Source organism: Vanellus vanellus (genome assembly GCF_965231255.1).
Source record: "Vanellus vanellus genome assembly, chromosome: 9".
Lineage (NCBI taxonomy): Eukaryota > Metazoa > Chordata > Aves > Charadriiformes > Charadriidae > Vanellus > Vanellus vanellus.
Window position 1 is genome coordinate 22,762,415 of NC_138914.1, and position 21,001 is coordinate 22,783,415.

At 40.8% G+C, this 21,001-nt stretch overlaps 1 protein-coding gene and 1 long non-coding RNA gene across 4 annotated transcripts in view; one reads left to right on the forward strand and one right to left on the reverse strand.

Moving 5' to 3' along the window:
- The first annotated feature begins 969 nt into the window (after positions 1-969).
- LOC309675631 lies at positions 970-3,417 on the forward strand. Its single transcript, XR_014269514.1, has 3 exons — positions 970-1,201; positions 2,868-2,964; positions 3,174-3,417. It is a non-coding gene; the product is annotated as an uncharacterized lncRNA (long non-coding RNA).
- Positions 3,418-6,082: 2,665 nt separating this feature from the next.
- Positions 6,083-21,001, reverse strand: part of VGLL4 (vestigial like family member 4) — a gene marked incomplete at its 5' end in the record, with an annotated part of 84,680 nt that continues 69,761 nt past the window's right edge. For all 3 annotated transcript variants that reach the window (XM_082487500.1, XM_082487499.1, XM_082487501.1), the window contains 3 exons: positions 6,083-6,354; positions 8,231-8,351; positions 11,594-11,816. In XM_082487500.1, the coding sequence (XP_082343626.1) occupies positions 6,086-6,354; positions 8,231-8,351; positions 11,594-11,816 (613 nt within the window). In that variant the 3' untranslated portion in view covers positions 6,083-6,085. The remainder of the gene's footprint in view (positions 6,355-8,230; positions 8,352-11,593; positions 11,817-21,001) is intronic.

Sequence of the window (21,001 nt, forward strand, 5' to 3'; positions counted from 1 at the left end):
ATGCAACAGGACGATTTGTCCCTGAAATTTCAATTAAAAATAGTTTATTGTCTTGCAGTTTAACCACTGTTCTTGCAATGGCTATGCCACACTGGTCTTGTCTCCTTCTGCAGCTTTCTTTCAGCCTGTGCTGGGGGTGCTATTACATCTGAGTTCGCTGTAAACTATTAAATGTCTCAGAGAAAATCTGAAATGAGAGAACTGGAGAAAGAACTGGTGCCTGTGGCTTTACATCAAGCATAAAATGACTTGCTCTCCCCTTCCCTTTTCTACAGAAATGACTGGTTAGCGACAGTGTCTCCCTGGGACAGCGGCTGGGCGGGATTAGGCTCGAACACACTCAGGAACTTCGCTACGATCAAGAAGATTTTGAGACTGAAGGCTGAGCAGCAGTGGGAAGGCCGTGTACTGAAGTGGTTGTTCCTGGTTTTGCCACACGTGCAGGGGTAAGTCATACTGACCCGCGTCTGCTGGTCTCTGTCAAGGCTTGGGCTGTGCTGATGGAGGAAAACACCCATGTATGTATTAAAGGTCACTCTTGGTGAGAAGTGCTGCCTCCGCAAGCCTCAGAGCACCGCTCCTGGGTGTAACAGCTGTATAAAACCCTCTCTTCCACGGGAGGTGAATGTAATCCTGAGACAGAGCGCATGCTCTGAGGAGCTTTCTGAGCCTCTGGAGATACGTCGTGCTGGTGCCTTGTGTGCTGTGTCAGGAGAGCACCAAGGGAAAATAGGCAAGCTTTGTCTGAAGAGCAAGGCAGGTGCTGTGGAGCTATATGTAACTGCAGTTTAAAAATAACCAATTAAATGATGTATCTTGGCTGTCTTATACCCAAGAAATGCACTTGAGGTGATAGGTCTTCCACAGAGAGGGGTAGAATGTCCCCATTGAAGGAGAGGGTAAAAAATTATTGGTTTTAAATTGTTATATTTTCTGTCATGGGCCCTTCAGGGATAAAGTGTGTGCTTCAACACACAACGTAATCCAGCTGTGTAATGACTGTCTGCTAAGGGAGAAGCGCTGGAGACACACCTTCAGACACTGCGTGCTACGTGCTTGGATCTGTCTCCATGCCAGATGAAATGGAAGCTCCTGTTCATCAGGAAGATGCAGACTGGTTTCTTATTTCACTGCTCCTCAAGAAGGATCTAAAGATAGTGGTGACTGTTCCCCTCAGCCAAGCATAAGGGTGCCAACGCTGGTGAGTAGAGCTCTTACACAAATAACATTTGAAATACTTCTGATGTGTTTTGCCAGGGTATCACATTAAGCAACACGACCTACTGGCGTGGTGTTTGGATACTGGAGAAGGCTTCATTCACACAGCCATTGTGGAGCAGCACCTCTTTTGGAACGTAAGTAGTTAGTGCAGCATCAGCAGCGAGTTCTCCGTGCTCTGCTATTGCACAAAGGCTTCTGAGCAAGGCTGAAAGACAATTTTACATCTTTTCTCTGTTGACTGATTTGGCCTGCTAGGAGCAGCTGGCTCTGTTCCCACCCCCAGCAGCCCCCTGCGCCCCTCTGGGAGCGCTCAGCCCAGCTGCGGTGACAGTTCAGCTGCTGCTCGTGAAGCAGCTTCTGAACTGGTGCAGTCACAGCTCCGGTCGGTGACGGTGAACTGGTTACAATTTCGAGTTTTGTGCCTGTGCCAGTTTTACAGCCTAACAGTTCAGTTAGGCTGTGCAGTCGTGTTGCTGCTTTATGAGCAGCTGCAGTCGGTCCCTGCCGCGCTCTCTGCAGCAGTGGCAGGAGCTGCGACAGCCAGCTTGACTTCAGTACGCCTGCAGTCTGCACACACCCCGGCAGGATCAAAAGGGAGCGTGGCACTGGCTAGGAACTCCCTTCGCTGCTTTGGTGTTTGTAGGTTCAAAGGAACTAAACAACGTGCGAGGTCCCTTCAGCCCTATGGGGTAAGCACAGTTCGCCAGCAAAGCTGTTAGTACCAGTTTAACAAGTACGCAGCCATACTGCCTCTGCACCTGTGCGGTGACATACTCCTTTGTGCCACTAGCGTGTCACACCAGCACTGCCCAGCTAGCCAGCCTCTCCAGATAGCTGTATGTAAAGTTCATTTTCACAACTGAAGAAGGCTGAAATACATAGAAGCTATTCAGGAGAGGTCACTCGCTGAACGGTGCGGGCCGAGCTGAACTCAATCCCTTGTATATTTGTGATGACTGGTCCATTTTCTAAAACTAAAATTCTGGTTTGTGTTAAATTAGCACAAATAATGTGTGTGTGTGTAGGGACGAGATTACAAATGCATAGCTGGAAGTTGCCTTTAGCTCATGGAAAAAGATATGCCATTACAAATAGTATAGGACTTAATAATGATATCAAATGTGTGCGTATAGTCCAGTTTTTCTAGGCCATGTTGCTCCCCTTTTGTGCAAAATTACTGCTTGCCACTAATTAGAAAAATCATGTGGTAGGAAAAAAAAAATACTGTATTTTTCCTTTTACCATGTAGAAAATGGAGCGCTCTCTAAGTTACTGACCTGAAAGATAGCAATGCTGCTTGTCCTGTTTCACGTAGTCCCCAAAATGTTGATGTAGGGATGACTTTTTCCTGAAAGGAAACCAGCTCCCTCCAGAAAGCAGACTGAGAGGCGTGTGAGGCTTGTTGTAGTTGGCCTCCCTCCCAAATGCTCTTAAAGCATGTATTTAGGCTGCTTTCCACGGGTATTTAGAGAGGGATGTTTTTCAGATGTGTTAAACTAATCATTCTTGATGTGTTCTCATGGAATCTCCCACACCCCAAGAATAGCCGTTTACTTTAACAATGCACATGTAAGTCATGCCTGCTTTTTCAAACCCTTTAGGCACTGCTTAATGTTAAGAGTAACTTTGTATCTCGTTATTTTTAGGGGTTCCTTTTTTAATTTTGGAGACCCCTCTACTACAACCCGAGCTGAAACACCTCTGCAGGCTCTTGCCTGGTTCACCCACCTTTCTGAAAATCAGGTAAGTAGAACACTTCTTTTTAAGGCTTAACCGTCTCCAGTCAAATGAATGGAGTGACCATCTCTTGAAAAGCTGCTCACCCAAAACATGAGCCCATGGCTGGCTGCGTTTGAAATACAGCTGTCGTCTTTAGGTTCTCTAGGTAAAACTTAAAAGAAGTTGAGGGACAAGACAAAAAAGAAAATTGACATTGGTCTTTTCATCAACAGTACAGAACTGCTGGACTAGCTGGTGTTTTCCAAACCGGGAACTGCTCCAGCCCCATGTGGAGAACACCGCTGGGCACCCCTGCAGTGACCCGATCCCTGGGCAGTTGCCGGGGGTATTTCTGTCTGACTCTGCCAAGTGGCAGACTGTTTCTTGGCCAACTCCTGAACTTGTCGGGGGAAAGACCCCAACAGCCTCCAGCTACGCCAGCCCCTTCGATGGGGTAACGCTCCCGAGCGCCATGGGTTTCCTCTGACGGAAAACACGTCGCAAACAGCAGTCTGTTCCTGCTTCCAGCCCGTGAAGGATAGGAAACAATCTCTTCTCTCACCGAGCAATACAGAAGGGTACGTACACACCTGTGATTTAAGAGCACTTTATTGTTCTTTAAGGCTACTTTTAAGTACAAAAAAAAAGATGGCCTGCCAAACCTTTTTTTTTTTTCCAGGTGAAACAAGGCCACAAAAGAATGGTATATTACAGATTTACAAACACAGAGAGAATCTTTCCAACTGAACTGTAGATAACCTGGCTCTGTGAAGAAACTTCACCACGTCTCATGATGGTGAGTTCAGTTTAGTTTCCTTCCACCTCCCCCCAACCCTTTGGCTTTCGTGACATTATTGTGTCTAATATATGTTTTCCTGGACATATCACATTAAATCTTTATTGCCCTCAAATCCATTTACCTATCTCAGATAAGTAAATGTAACCTTGTAAAACAGCTATTATTGAAAATATTAGCTTTAAAAACATTATCTTATTTGTGTTTACAAAGAAATATAGGAGTCACATTTTCCACAGAGTCCATCTACAGTATTAGTATTCTACTGTTACAATGCTCAGTAGCCTGTAGCAATAACAAACTAGTGGCTATTAATGCTAATGCAGTGTTCTCATAGAATAACTGTGTTCCTGCACTTTTACTGTATTACCGACAAATCTACAACAAAAAAAAAGATCAACTTTTTTCTCCAAACAAAAAAAAATGAATGATTACAATAAAGGAAAGGGAAAAATTAAATAGCTACATATCATTAACAAATTAATTGTTCCTCAAAAAATACCTACAAATTTCTCTGTACATTCTTTACGCACAGCGTAACGATGGTCTTAAAGTTACCTATATAAAAAAGTGTTCTTTTAACAATCTTCCTACAGAGAGTAGGGGACTGAATGCCAAAGCAAGTAAGCGTTGACTACCCAGTAAGATGGTAGTGAAATGTGTAAAACTGGGGGCTTCGGTGTTTTTTTTTTTTTATTTTTAATTTTTTTAAAGAAAATTGAGCAGCCACCTTCTCAACAAGAGTAAGAGCCAATCTCCTGATCTCTTTCTACCCTGCACCTTTTCCAAATTAAATAGCTTAACTTTAAAAAAGAAACAAAATAAAAGCCACCATGGACCCAATACTGTAACATAGTCCATAATACATCACGTGTAGTTCATCTTCCAACTAGTTCTACCTTCCTACACTGAACCAATCGCTTCAGGTAACCCAGTATGAAAAAAGCCCTAGTTGCAACTGTACTGGGAAGATGGAATGTATGGGGGAGAGCAGTTACACTTAACAAGAAGAAGAGAAGCTCTTAGTACTAGCACAGCTGTGGTTTTACGCCTGCCTCTACCGCCTAATTTCTAGTTAGTAGCTATTAATATAGCAAATGATAATAAATGCAGTAATATCTGTATAAAGTTTTCTAATGGAGGAATGTATGCTGCAACTTGGCATAGGTTTATGAGTAAGCTTAAAAAAATTAAAGATCATATTTCACAAACTGTAACAATCTGTTGTCCAGCCAAGATACGTAACGGTAGCAGTTTCTGCAGCTAGTTAAAGGTGGATTACACAGACTTAGGTTTAGGAAGCAAATTCCTGCTGAGCAGACAGCGCCGCAGACAGAAACAATTACTCAGTCATGCGCAAAGCTATAGCATCCTGTACCACGCATCATCTATCTCTAAACTGCGTCATTTGAGGCCTGTCCTGAGGCTGTCCTCTTTTGCTGGCTGCTACTAAAGTGAATATCAAATACAAATATCATAGAGTACAACTGTACCAGCAGTAAGTATATCTAGGATTGTTACTGACAAAAATAAACTAATTCTGAAGAAAAGCTAATAAGTATTATGATTCTTACTGTCTATACATTAATAGATACCAGCTATTTTTCATAAAACATGCATCGTTAAGCACTATTGAACCCTCCAACCTCAGCTCTATTCTAACAAACTGCAGTGTTTAGGAAAAAATGCCCGTGTTCTGTAAATTATGCAGTCCAGTTGCAAGCACTAAGCACCTGAAATCTAAAGAGAGAAAGACCTATAACCTGTATGAGACTTCCCCTTCCAAAGCTCTTTTGCTTTAAGAAAAATCAAACTGATACAGAAATGTCATCCTTAAACCCTTTTTTCAGCAGTTTGCCCTCAAAATGTTAGCATCTTCCAGAGAGTTGCTATGCAACTTCAGTCCTCCTCCAATAGTGCAAATCATACATGACAGTTCTTTTCAAGTATATACATACAAAATTACTTCACAGAGGGAAAAAAAAAAAAGGCAACGTAAGCAAACCAGACAAATTCTAGTCTCAAGCTAATAAAGGCAAAAAGCATTTGGGTCAACCAACTAAGTGTAATGGCTTTTGTGGATTAGCGTGCATTATTTTTTTTTTTAAGGGGCAGCAGATTTGCATCAGAGGTTTCTTTGGTAATTGAGGCAGGAAAAAAGGATGCTACATCGTATGAATCTTTATGAAATAGTTCCTGCTATCATCTTTAAGGGCACCCTTTTACAAATAAAAAGTGAGTACACAAAAACGTGTGTTGAAAACTAATCTCCCCTCCCCCAACATTTTTTTAAGCACTGTTCAAAGCTCAGTCAAACCATGCAAATTCACAAACGTCACGGTCCTCTCTTCATGAGACTACAGAGGGCGAGTGATTATGATTGACCATGTGAGAGGAAGGGGAAGACTGGCCCCGCCGCGAAGCAGACTCGGGACTGCTGGAGACTCCGTCCTTGGCAGCTTTAATCTGAAGCCATGTATCCCCAAGTGCTTTGGCAAAGTGGTCGTCAACTGATCCCGTGATGGACACAGAGTTTGCCACTGGCTCAGGTTCCTTGTAATTCTTGCCAAGGCTTCGGCGGAAGTGCTCTTCCACCACTGGGTCACAGGCAGTGGTAGCTGGATGGGGAAAGGAGGCAGAAGAGGCGTTATTTCAGTGCAGAATCCTGGCACCCCTATTCTCTCCCATTTTCCTATCACCTCAGCATAAAGCAAGACTTCTTTATGTCATTATAGAACTCGTAGTGAATGGAGTGGGGAAGAAGACGGAAGGAGTTTGTTAAAATGGAAAAAAAAGTAATAAATGGCGTTAAACTTTTTTGCATTTCTGTGACCTGCACCAGGTAAGCGTTTTATATGTAATTATAGTTCTCCCTCAGGCTAGTAACAGCTACGGCTCTGATTCTATGGAAACCCTCTCCCAAAACAATCACAAAGAACTTCTATTTAGACTTTAACAGATTTAAAGACAGAAACAGTTCTTTAAAATCAGCTCCCCAGCCTGCTGATACCAGTCAGGTGTGAGGAGACCCCATTCTAAATTACAGTATGCCAAAAGCTGATTTCAGGGTTTCATCTTGCTTGACACAATTGTGCCAGGAGCCGTCAGAAAACTAAATCATTTGTTACCTCTGCTACCTAAGGTACTATGAGCATTAAAATGGTGTAATACTATCACAAGAGGAACAAGGGACCTTAAGAGACAGATTTTGAATGATAATAGTAATAATTTCTCAGACTAAATATGAGAGAGTTGCAGTTTTACAATTTAGAAACAGTATCTGTGTGGTCGAATGAGATTTATCTTTCAAAAATACTTAAAACTGTCAGGATCCATGCCTTTGTTCTTCATGCTACAGAAAGGCTTTGACTGGTCCTAAAATAAATGTGTCATGCACAAAGACCTCTTCAAGTGACAAGAGATAAATATTTTCTGCGAACCTTTACCACTGTCCCAAAGTCCATGTCAGTACAGCTGGGGTCTCAATGGAGAAGCTCTCCTTAAGGAACAGCAGTTTTCTAGAGAACTTCCAACATCTCAGATCTCTAACTACTGACTTCTCTAAAAGTGTAATATGTCCTACAGCGTCTCACTTCAGCTTCTCATTCCAGTTTTCAACAATACACTGATCTTTTTTAAAAAAAAAAAAAAAAAAAAAAAATCAGTCACCATCATCTTACTATGGACTTTTAAGTTCCTACACATGTCGTGCTGGTATTGTTACACTGACACATTCTGGTTGAAGAAGCCTCACTGCCAGGGTCTTGTGGAAACGCTGCGTGTTAAATCTATGCATCAGCAGATATACGTCTTGAAATGAAAGGGCTGTGCTTTCCCCTAGTCGCACAGGGAAAGTGAAGCAAGCACTGCATGAAAAGATTTTTGTGAAAAGTACTAATTGCACAGAAGGTAGAAAGCTAAAGCTCCCTGCTTGGGTTGCTATAGCAACTGCCCTCCGAAGCGTTTTGTGTTATCCACGCAGAGAAAGGTGGAGGGTATGTGCTTTGGAAGAGGAAAAGATTTTTGTGACTGCAGCTGAATCATAAAAGTCTACTGACTACTGAAAGACTGGGGAAACTACAGCTCTTAAAGTACGAGCATAGCTGGATCTGCTGGCCCTGTCTGCTGTTCGTCCCTTAGACTAAAATAAACATAATGACTTATTTGTCAGTGTGCGGTGTTTGTTGTGTTGTTTTGGGGTGTTTTTTTTTTTTTTGTTTGTTTGTTTGGTTTTTTTAAAGCAGCTTTTCAAAATCAGAAAAAAGAACACCCCTCTCTACCTAATTTTGAATGGGTACTTTCTACCAGGGCACGGGATGGACGGTTAGAAAGAGTGCAGAGGGGATCGGTGCTAGCCTGTCTCTGGGTAGACAGGATACAGACAGGTGTCCATTGTTTCACCTCATTTTTTCCTGTTAATATGTCAGTGCCTACACAGTGAAGGTTAGTGAGCCAGTTTTGTTTGGCAGTTAAGGGTGTGGACATGTGACTTACTGCTAGAGGGTCTTCTGTAGGCAGTCATTGCTGAACCGCAGCCACTGTGAGCAATGGGGCAATGAGAGAGGTTACAGTTCCGGTTGTTCGCAGAAGCACATGTGATTACGGATGGACGGTTCTAATATGAAAGAAAAAAGAAAACTGTCACTTACTAAGGCAATTAGCCAAAGCCATATTAGCAGCAGCTCACTGCATAATCACTCGAGATGTACAAACACTGAACTGAATCCCAGCAGTGAAATAACCCATAAACTGTCCAATTCAATAAAGTATATTAAAACCCCAAATATTCAGCTATTATTATTTGTCTGATTAAAAAAACCCCACATTGCATTTCCATAATGGTTCTTAGTTATTTAAGTGGCAAGCAGCCATACAGAAAAAGGGCAGTAGAAAAGCAAATCATTAAAAGCATTAAAGTGATTTTACAGTGACTGTTTCAACTTCACAGGCATTAACTATGCAGAACTAAATGTCAACACATTAAATACTTGTTTCGTTCTATGTCCACATATCCTTCTGATTCCAGGACTCAGAAGAGCTTTACAAATTTTACAGGTATTTGTCATCTTAGTGTTAACCAAGTTTTAATGGCATCATTTTTCATTCAGAAGTTAAGCTCTCCTAGCCTGACTAACTCTGTATTCTGTACTTCAGCCACAAAACAATAAGCCCCATAAGATGTAAAATTTGACCGCAAGTATTTTCCTGCTGCAATTAATCTGCCTTTCTAGCACTACTTGATAAACATCATCCTTTTTCATTCTCAACACATGCAAATTCCCCCAAATACTTATTCACATAAGTTGAATTCTACAACATATACTTTGTACAAAGTGTGAACATAAAATACTCTTCTTAAAGTTGTTTACTATATAAATGTTACATTGAAAGAAGGCCTTAGGAAAAGAAAGGTCCCAGTTTCTCCAGCTGGCTGAAGGGAAATAACTCGGGTATTGGAATATTTGTGCTTTGCATCTTTGGTATGTTTTACGATGCACGGAGTCCGTTTTGCTATACTCAATGCAAGTTAATGGTTAAGTGTGCAAAATATTCACAGAATTGAGGTAATTAACACAGTTTTAATTTCTTGTCCATTTTAAAACTCTGTGCAGCAAAGCCACAAAAATCACTACCTTACCTACCACCATACAAAGTCAACAAGGAAGGAAACAGTTTTCATCATTTAGTGGTACTTTAGTCTAGACAGAGTAAGAGCAAGACCAAAGTAAAAGAGATGAGCTTTGAAGGGGAGGTGTAATGCTATTTGTCTAGACACAACGGAGATCATGCTATTTGCATCTTATTTACTTTCTTTACTATGCTGTCAGTGCAGTAAAGAAAAATAAAAGTGATTTATTTGATTTTTCTGTAAGCAGTTCACATGTGGAAGTATTTATTGTCTTATTTTATAGGGGCCAAGATTTTGTGCATCAGTGAAGCGGTTTTTGAGATGTGTATATATGCTTATCTTTTCAGAAGAGTAGTTTAGACACAGCAGAGTTGGGAAGTAGAGAAAGAGACAGGTGATAAAAAAGGTTGTCTCAAGAGTGCATGTACCAACACCACAATTGATCTGAGAGGCAGGTAAAGGCACCTTACAGAATCCCCCGGTATGGTTCTGTGTAAACAGGAGCACTGAGCAGACTATACATATTTGTATGAAAATACTGAGAGATAATATGAGAATTTAGTAACAGTGACTACAGCAGCTGAATAACCCCATGCTGCCAAAATAAGAAGGTATTTTTCCCACCTCTATTAGCAACAGAGTAAGACAAAATCCCATTCAACACGTTAACATTAAATAAAAACACCAAAACAGAAAACCAAATCAACAAATCAAACTAGGGTTTCTTATTTTCAATACACTTCTTTCTTTGTATGATTTCTGCTCTGTGCTCTTAGCAAGATCTTACCTCAACATCCTCTTTTCCCAAGAAAACAGATAGTAATCTAGCTCAAAATGTCAAAGATAACAAAAGAGAAAGGAATCTGGTAATGGGCAACAGGAATCAGCCCAAGTCAAACACACCAAAATAGCAGAGTGTCAGTGGTGTTAGCTGCTAGGCTGAGACTCGGCGGTAATACTATCAAAGGGCACCAGTGTCGTCAGTGGAAGCCTGTCCCTTCCTCCTCTGTCATCACTGAACGCCGAGAGCAAAGAAGAGCCGTTCTGCACAGAACAATAACTCTGCAATCTGCGTGCCAAATGATGCAAGATATCAGCGACACTAGTGTAAAGCTAGGCGTTTTGGCTTAGCAAAATGTAAAAGACTAGCGTACACAGCCAACCACTGTGAAAATCTACACAGCAGATGTAAAGTATACTGCTCCAGTGAAAAGCAGCTTTCATAAACTGCATATGAAAAATTCCAACCTCTGAAAGATCATCCACTTAACGTGTTTACCCTTTGGAGGGCATCACAGGAGGGGAGGAAGGAAGGAAGGACAAGCTTGGGTACACAGGCCGGTTTAATTTCTCAACACTGCAGCTCATCACAACTCAATTGTCTTGCTTTGTCTTTCCATTTGTGAGAGGGATTAAAAGTGAGTCTGACATACAAAAAAACGGTTATTTTATAAACTGCACAGAGACAGCTCATCTTCAGCAGTTCTGAAGGAAAACAAATACAAGATGGCAAGCCAAAACCCAAACAACAACCTGCCAAAACAAAACAAAAAAAAACCCAAACCCCACTCCCGCATATGGAAATAAACTAGAAAATAATCAAAAATCATTACTTCTCTTTAGGAAAAGTCATTATGAAATAGTGACACTACATTTCTCTGAACAATGCAATGAATGCTTTTGGCTGGCTGAAACAGCTAAGGTCATTCCAGCTTCTTTCACCTGGAAAATTCAGTGCAAAATTCTCCTTTATGCCCTTTCTGTCTTGCACCTCTTCTCCAGCAGTCCCAGCAGGAGAAAGCCAGGACAGAGGGGAGGGAAGCACACACTGATTGCCAAGAGGAGCACAGATGATTACCCTCTATACCTGTGAACTACATCAGTTATTGCCTAGCAGGTACCGGAGCCTCGCTTAACCATAGAGCAACTCACACTCTGCATTCCCAATTAAAACACATGCATTCACAAGCTTAGAAAAGCATCAGAAAAAGCAGGAAGGCTAAGAAACCTGTGACAGATACATTTAAATATCGGCAGTTTATTCACGTTAAACACAATGAGCCGTGACATTCATTGTGCATTTTGAAAACGCATTTTGCCTGAAGAATAGTATCGCCTACCTATCGTAACTCACAATACGCTCTGCTCACATCTGGGAAGTCCTCATTGTCTCTCCAGCAAAGATTCCTAAACCCACCCCGAGTTTCTTGTCAACTAGAAGCCAGTACCTGCTGCCGTTCCACAGAAGTCAGTGTAGGTGTGATGCCAACTGTTCGGGTTGCATCCATGCTGTTTTTGGTCAGTGCTAGAGGTTGATCCATGGTCAAGCTTGGGATTGAGGCATACATGTGATTGGCATGAAGGCTCATTGTTGGGGCAGCAGCCCTCTCTATTGGGCTGCGACTCCTCTCTCTGTGCTCCTTCCGATAATCTCCATTGGCAGTCTTGTTTCTAATACATGAAAGAGAAAAAAGTCAAAGGACTTACTATTGTTACAAGCTATAATGAGACATGCAACATTAAATCCCTTTAAGAAACATGAGGCATTTTGCTTGGTTGTGAGGAGGGGTATAGAATCCCTCGGTGAGGTATCCCTGGTCTATCCAGCCACCTCGCCACAAAGATAAGCCAAAGATTTACATTTGCAAGCTCTGGCAACCAACGTGTTTTTTTTTTCAGCCTAGAATTTCTTCAGATACCTATCTACACCAAGTTAAAGTAACGACTGATCATGTTTTCTTAAGGTCAGACACCTCCTCATTTAACATACTATTCATCCCACTCTGTCCCCTAAACTGCAATATTCTCTAAGCATTGCTGAAGCCCAAGAAAAGTTTATTTTACTCAAAAAGACATAGGCTGATATCAGCAAAACGCAGCGAGTCAAGGCAGGAAGCAAAATTTTCAGATGAGAAAATGAAGAAAAAGCAAACTACGCTGCAATTATCTCAGAATCGTTTAATTACAACCATTCTTTAAAAGAGTAATTTCAAACTACTACTGAACAGTAAATCTCGGTAGATGTACTCACATAATTAGCCTATCATTCACTGCAATTAAAACCATACTGATTTTGTACTTAAGCATGAGATATTTCAGTTTCCATACAGCAATATAATCGTCATTAAAGGCAAACCAGTGAATCAAAGGATAGGCACTTTATTTCATACTGGTGAAGGCAGTCGTTCATAACCATTACCCAGGAAGGCACGGGTACGACTGGCAGCCTGGAGCATACCAGTATGGTAAGAGTTACCTAGTGCCTCAGTGTGAAACGAGAGCTCAGGCAATCTTTCACATAAGCGTGAGCTGAGGAAAAAGCTATGGAAAGTTCTAAGTTCTATGGAAAGTACAGTCTGTCTTCTAGGACACTTCACTATTACTTCAAGAGTCTTCTGATGTCCTCTCTATGAGTGGGTAAAATCCATTTACAAGGTGGTTTTCCCCCCCTTTTTAAAGTATAACACAGCAAATTGATATACAGCAGCAATCTTGAAAAATGCTTTGATGAATATTAGGCGGAGATAGAAAAAGAACAGAAATATGTTTTCTGTAATACTAGAAATTAAGATGGACAAATAGTATGCAACATTGAAATAAGTTACAACTCCAAGAAGCTACTGCCTATTTCAACATCTACTGCCTATTTCAACAAAGGAATGCTAACAGCTGAGGGGAAAAAATAAGCCCTGCCAACAGAGGAAAATAAAGAACCCCAAAGCTTATCAACAAAAATGCTATAAAAAATCCTTCCAGGTTTATACAAGTGAAATACTTACATTTATCTAATGGTTACTTTTTGGGTTATGTTAGTTAAAAAATAGACAATAATATTACTCTGTCTTAAGTTGATTTCTCCATATCACCTAAAATCAAAACAGCACTGGTGTTCACATTCATTCTCCAACACCACACCACACCTCCCTCTGTTCACACATACACACTGGTGCGTCATTTCAGGCCGGCAGGTTGGCCCAGCACCCCTCACACCAGGGACAATCTGAAACCCCAGTACAGGGTGCTCTGCTGTAACCTGCCCCGGCAGTCAGGGGCGCTCGCTATGTTGCACAGCATTTGTTTAAGTGCCTTTTGAGACCATGTAAACTTTTAGCCTCGACAGCATCCTGTGGCAATGGATTCTACGGTTTAAACTACATGCTTTGTTAAGTACCTTTTCTTCACGGGCTCTTTTTTTCTTTCTTTTTCACCTGCAGTCTAATGGCTTAGTCTGCTCTTGCCCTAGTTCTTGTATCAGGACAGAGAGAGAGCCATCACTTCCTGCTTACCATCTTCATGTCACTCCCGAGTTCATCTCTGTGTTCAACAACCTTTTTTCTCCAGGGTACTACTTTTTTCAAATAAAAACTGTTGCCACATCTTTGTCATCCTTGCGGCCCCTCTCACCTAAGACCTAAAAAAGATCTAATCTTTCTTGAGATGAGGGTGCAGATCTGTGCTGCATTCAGGAGCAGGACCTTTGCTGAACTCATCACAAGTCTTCAGTGCTGTTCGTCAGCGTGCTTGAGAGTCACTTGGTTGTGTAAGTTCAAAATCTGCTATTGCCGCCTGACTCGAAACTCAACTCATTTATCACAGTACAAGTGAGGGTTAATACAGTACCAGGCAACCAGTGACTTGAGAACCTCGGGACACAGCTTATTCTCTATGCCAAATTCCCCTGACATGCTTCGGAGGGAACAGCCAACAGAATAACAATACAATTTGTAACCGTTCGGATCCCCCTACTCAGCCCCCCCACCTATCGCTTCTCCCTTTTAACTAATTACAAATTAGTAGTTGCAGATTAGCAGAATCAACCATAAAATCTAACCTTCAAGGTTTCACAGCTGGTGCTCAAGATGTTCTCTGAAAATCATGTGTTTCTTGACTCTTTCTTTATAGGCCCGATTTAGACACAATAAAGCAGCACTCCAACCACCAGGAAATACATTCTCACAGTGCTCCATTTCGATCTTTTGCCAGCTTTGGTACCATTTCAATTCACAAGACTACTTTGCAGTATCAGCATTCAGCAGAAAGAAGTTTAGAATTGCATTGCTCTGAGCTAATGACTGATGCAAATGTGTGACTTAATGGCAGCACAACAGACTCTATATTTAAAGTACAGTAGCCTCATCTTGAATTACAGTACTGAAACAGCTACTGAACACGGCAAACTAATCCTTCACCACCCCTGAGGAAGCAAGCATGGAACTTCATAAATAGTACGCCTTTGCAGATTGTTTTTGTACCTGGACAACAGCCATTAGATAGCCTGGGAAATAATAACATGAAAAGACATTGCGAAAATCATTGTTTGAGTGATAAAGGCAATGCCGTGTAGAGATGGCTCATTCTTCTTGCTGCAATGCGGTATCTTTGGTGGCTGCAAGCCAAAAATCTTAGTTTTCAACTAAATATTATCTGGTCTACTACAATTTAAAAAACTATTTGGAGGCTGCAACACCACACACAGCTCCAGTAGATTCCTACTTTTCACTGCCTCAAAATAAAAAAATAAACCCCGTTCAAAATTATTATATTTTAATAAGCACAAGCTGATTTTCAAAGGAAAAAAACCTTTGTTTCCTCCACCAAAAATACTTGTAGAATGAAACAAACAAACAAAAAAAATGTAGCTATACCAGTTGTCTGAGGTGTTGTTTTTTTTTTTTTTTCTTAGAACTGGGATTTCAACAACTCAGTGCTGCATTTACAGGGGTGCAGGGGGGCAGGGCTCCCAAGTGAGCAGTGATGAACAAACCTACTGAAATTCCCTAGCAAAAGAAATTTTCCATTTTACACAACAGCACCTATTTCACTCATCCTCCCTTTAAACAAAAAGTCATAGCCCTAAATATTGGTGAAGTGGTAGTTTTGTTGCAAAAAATAATAAATAAATGAACTTTTCTGCAAAGATTTTTGGAAGAAGGGACCATTGAACAGAGCTGGGATCAGTCTGAGGCCAGGAAGCAGAGCACAGTAGGCAGACCTTCCCTAAAGATACCTAAAATTATTGAATTATCTCAGCAATCTCAGCAGACCACACCCTAGCCCTTTCTGTAGGCAGATAATTCCCTCTTCCTAAATTAGAACAACTCCTCTTCCGGGCAGGGAACAGTGTATACTCCACTCCTCAAAAATCTTCTCCTCAATTCATCCACCTTCAACTATATAGTCTTAGCAAAAAAGAGAAAAATAGCTAAGGCTTCTACTTCCACATCAGATATTATTTTTTCTGAGCCCAGCTGAAAATTTTACAGCACCGTGCAGAATAGTAACATGATAGCTCTGCCCTTGTGAAAATATACCAGCACTTCTGAGTCCCTCCTATTTAAATATAAATAGCAAATCCTACAGACATCTGACTCCACTTGTAAAGCAATTGTACAGAAAATTATTTATAGAGTATTCATCAATTTCATATTATGAAATAATTTTAGTTCAAAATCTAACTTTAAAAATCGTTTTCTGTTAGAAACAAAGTTTGTTACAATATTTTTAAATTATTGGTAGTGAGAAGTCATTCTTGTTTTGGTATTAGATGCTTTGTCTGAAAGTACAATCAAAACTGCATGTCTTTAAGATAATTATATTTCACTAAAGTGAATTAGCGTAAAAATTTTACAGGCACTGAACGAGTACAGCGATGCATCTCTTAGCTCAAACATAAGGTCAGAAAATTACATAGAAGGATTTCTGACCATGTCTGAAAAATAATTCAAAAATACATGCTACAAGTAAATCCAGCTGTCCAAACAGCTTTACCATCCCCCGACTCCACTGTGTGTTAGAAATCAGTATATGTAACTCTGGACTCCATCTTCAGTGGTGAGTCTGCCAGTGCATCTCCACTGGCTTAAGAAATAGCTAGCAATTCATATCGGTGAGAACCTGAGCAAACATCAGGCAGCGGGACGCTATTACATCAGCCATACCCATCACCCTTTACTTCCCTTTCAACAGAGCTATTCAAGCTACTTGCAGGTTTATTTTACCAAAATTATACATGATTCCAACCTTAAATTCATTTCTCCAACACTTGAAAAACAGACATTGTTTTCCATGTTTCTCCCCAATGAATCATAACCGAGGCTCCAGCACTTACCAAGCATCATGTGCTTAGATGGATGTCATACCAAAACCACACACATCCTGACTGTTAGCTGAAAGTCTGCTTCAGTTTGCTTCTAAATAATGTTTGTTAATTGAAAGCAATGTTGCAGTCCTCCTCAGGAACCAGTTCAAAGGTAGCTAAAATGCATTGTTCTTAGTATTTTTTGTTGTTGTTGTTGTACACCCTTTAAATGCGGCTGTTCTGTTCCCTGGCACAGAGTGGCAGTAATTCACACTCATCTTACAGGAACAGACTAAGGCTGCCAGCTGCTTAAGGAAAAGGAAAAAAAAAAGAGGCCCACCGAAGGGGACAGTTTTGCTTGCACTCACTTCCAGCCTGCAGATCCTTAAGGAACAGATGCCAAAAGTATTACTGTACCTCCCAGTGAAGAAATCACAGGCGTTTCACACTCCCTTTGGCAGAAAATAGAGCTCCAACTCGAGATGGTTGTAATGTAGGAGTGCGTTTCACTTGCAGAAAGAACAAGTATCCACTTACAATGCTTTTTAATTATATGTTTTCTTTACACAAACACAATGGATGATATTGCTTAAGAGTAAACTTTCACTTGTGTAACCTAATTCAAATATACTTTTAGTATTTTCAGCATCTTAATAATATTCATTTTCTAACATCTTTTACTGTATTTATTCACAAACTCTTAAGTCTGAAAGAGGACAGCTGCTTTTGTTAAAGACTATTTAAGGATTTACAATCCACTGATACAAAGTATCTTCTCCACATGATGGGGATCATTTCCTGCAAAAGTATCTACTTGCATACATTAATTTTGTTACTGTGAGGCAGGAAAACAAGAATTTAAGGTGATATTTCAAAAATACAGTGATATATATCCAGAGGGGAAAATCCTACGTTTCACTTACTCAGAATTTTTTAAGCAATCCAAATTCACTAACAAAACCCAAACAAAACCTGAAAGTATTAGCAGTTTGCTCTTTGAGTGTCAGCCAATTATCTGAAGTATTCATAACACGAAAAAATATTCCAAACAGCCCAATACGCTCTTCAAACCGCATCTACTTTGAACAGCTGCCACTTCAATGCACAAGCCTTTTGCATCCCACTTCACTAGCTTTATGCTTCCCTGTGACTTTGAGTAGCCTTTTCCTTTTATGGCTTCGTACTCTATGCCCAAAAGCTTTCAAGTAAGCAACTTGCAAGAGATTATTGTTTTTGCAAGAATCACTTCCTCCACAGAATCTGGACACCTGATATGGTTTCCTGAGAAAGATAAAGAATGCCCCTCCTTTTTGTCATTGCTGTTATTTAAACATTATCTGTACAGCGTATTACCCCCCACCCACCCCAACCCCCCCCCCCCAGGACAATTTTTGGACAAACGGAAGATCATGTTCAGACTAACGCACAGATAAAACTGACGACTGATCTTCCATTAAGGCCTTTCTGGAAGCAGCACTACAGCAGCTATGCCTGCTGCTGTGGTTCTGGAGGACTCCCGAAACGGGCTGTGCTAGCCAGCTGGCTACAAAGTGGTGCTTTAACCCAGGTCTGTAGCTGGCAAATCCACCGTTTCTTCCCCCATTCAAGTGTGGTTAACAAGGAAAGAAGCAGGTGGCTAAGTCTTCACTTTCTGCCTCAGGCTAGAAACAACTCAGCAAGGCACCCCGGATTTTAACCACTGCCTCAAAGCTTCTTCAGCCACCAATAATTAAACTTAACTCTTCCCATAAAAGAGCTTTTGTTCTTTTGAATTTTCCAACTTAAGCACCAGGCCCAGTTTGGAGAACTGAGCATCACGTTTACGCGAGTTCTTTCAGAGTCAGAAGTATGCCTGCACCAACTGTACCTATTTTCCCCTGCTCTCTCTGCTCCTCTCGATTCAAAATTCTGCAGCTCCTTCCCTTAAAAAGTTTCAATTCACAAACTGGGGTTTTTTTAGCTCAATGCTACAGCCAATGGAAAGACCTTTGAGATGGGAAGTCAAAATAAAACCATTGAAAAAATACTAACAAGAAATCAGATAATCTTACATAGAAACAAACACAGGTCACGCTTTCTATATTTATCCTCACCAAAACAAGATTTTCAGAGATAAAATCTCGGACCAGATAGTTACTTGCAAATGTAAGAAACCAGAAGAACAGATTTCACAGTAAAAGAAATAAATTCATAATAAGCTGTGAAACGCATAAAGGAGTGTCCCATTACTGCCTGCACCAAGCAAAAACATTCAGATACAGAAGAGCTTCCCTTCCTGAAGGCCTAACATTCACAAGTATGAAAGAATGCAAGAGAACCGCATGATGTAAGACCTTAGTCAAAAGCCAAACCCACAAAACTGGAATCTAAATCTAATGTACAGTAAAATCAATTAACACAATCTCAGATCCTACTTACATTTTCTCACAGGAATTTTTTTTTTAATGTTTGGCCATCTTTTCTCTAACACTCATGGGACTGTTTTGAAAGGTAGCACTGGTTGCTTTATAATGGTAATCAATCATTCCATCCCTAAGTAAAACTCTGGGATTTATTACATGACAAATTACATCACTGCTGGAACACATGCATACACATACAATCCAGAAATTATGACAAAGTTACCTTACTGCGATAGGTACAGACTACGTTACCTGTAAAAATCAAAACCTGTAATTCAACTTTACTAAAAGAAAAAAAAAATTACCCCAGAACCTCTGCTCTGCGCTTCTACTGCCTGCCTGCTCAACTCCAAACCTCCAACATTTAGGTTCTCATTCTGTGTGGTAGACCTCATGGCTCATTTTAAAATACCGTAATTTTTGAAGAGGTTTTATGTGAGGCCATACCCGAGATGTAAACAACAAAATTTTAACATATAATAAGTATCTGGAAAAAATCTGAAATGGTAACTGGTCTCATTAATTCTGCTGAGGTTAACTGTAAATATGAATTAGTCTGTTAGGAAAATTAATTTTTAAAAAAATCACTAACACCTCAAAAAGTGGAGCTGGAACATTTCAGTATCACCGCAATGGCAAGTGTCTAGGTATAACTGGACATTGCAGTAATTATAAAAAGTTTCCTAAAACGCACTATGATTTCTGGAGCGTAAACATAAGCCCATTTCATCTCTCCAAAGTTTTGTTTCACTATATCTAGGTGAAAACCAACAGCTGAATACAACTCCCATCAGCTCTGACCGAGTTTTCAAGGACTGAGGACAAAAACTATTCAGCCTCCTGCCAACCGCGTTAGCCAAAGCGGAGAAACTTTCTGGTCCTCTAACCTGCAACATGGCGTCACCGGCTTCCCTGTTCTCTCTGCAGTCCAACAGCCTGTCAGAGGAACAGCACATTTCTTGGAAAGGAGAAGGAGTTGTAACCAAACCTGTAAGATTTACCTGATTCAGCCACCTCTCCATTACACTCTCTTCAAAAATGACAGTGGCTCCAGTTGCCTTTGAAAAACCTGCACAACACACTAGAAAAACACGCAAGTGAAGAACTATTCCTGCCAACTGCGAAGACCAATAGACACAAGATGTGAACGTTTCAGAAGCTGAAGAAGGCTCTGCAGAGGATGCGGTCTGTCTTTAGAAGACGCTGCTGCTACAGTTACAGAGAGGACTTTTTTGGGAAGATAGTGTCAGTAGAGCTGCAAAACTCAGACTTACCAACAGACACCTGAAATAAAATGCTATGGTTGCCAATTAGGACCCAGAACTAAGGTTTCATTTCTAGCTCAAAAGTAAACTATACAGAAGTTGATGTACCATCTAGGTGCTTCAAGGCACAATAACCTTATTCTGAGAAAGTCAAACGAAGCCGGTGAAGTAGAGCAGAGTCTGCCAATGTTCACATCTGGAGAGTGAGTCAGGCTACTGCATATATTGGGACGAACAGAACATGATCTAGAAAGGCAAGTCACCGCTGGAATGGAAACTAGAAGTATCCATGCAGAAGTCTGAACTGTTTCATGTCCATAAGGCACTATGAATTGCTTGAAGGGGGAAAAACATCCAGAAAAGCAAGTGATAGAAGATGAGGTTAAAGGGACACTCCAAACTTTCCCTAAAATTTCTAACAAGCGGGAAGGAAAATTTGACAGTATAAGGAAAGAGCAAAGAAGCTTCCATGAAAACAGCTAGAAGGTCAGAGGGGTTACTGGAAAGATTCAGAGGCAGCTATAAAATGATTAATTTGTACCCACAACTGCAATGCCCACCCAAACACCTCTGGCAGACATTTCCTCTTATGTTCTACCAACTCACGTGCTGGGTCACGTGCAGCTTTTATAATTCAGCCATATTAACATCTTTTTGAAGTCAAACTTGGCACATGCAACAAACCTTTTATACTGAGTCACTGGAAAATACTGTAAAAACTATTTATGATCAGACAGAGAAAACTACAGGCCAATGTCAGGAGAGAGCTTGCACATAAAATAGATGCATCAGTGGGTCGTGTCCTAGTGCAACAAGATTAGCCACATACATGTGTGCTCAATATTGCCAGGGTACATCAGTCTGTTCTGCAGGCTCTGGGAAAACTTGGTG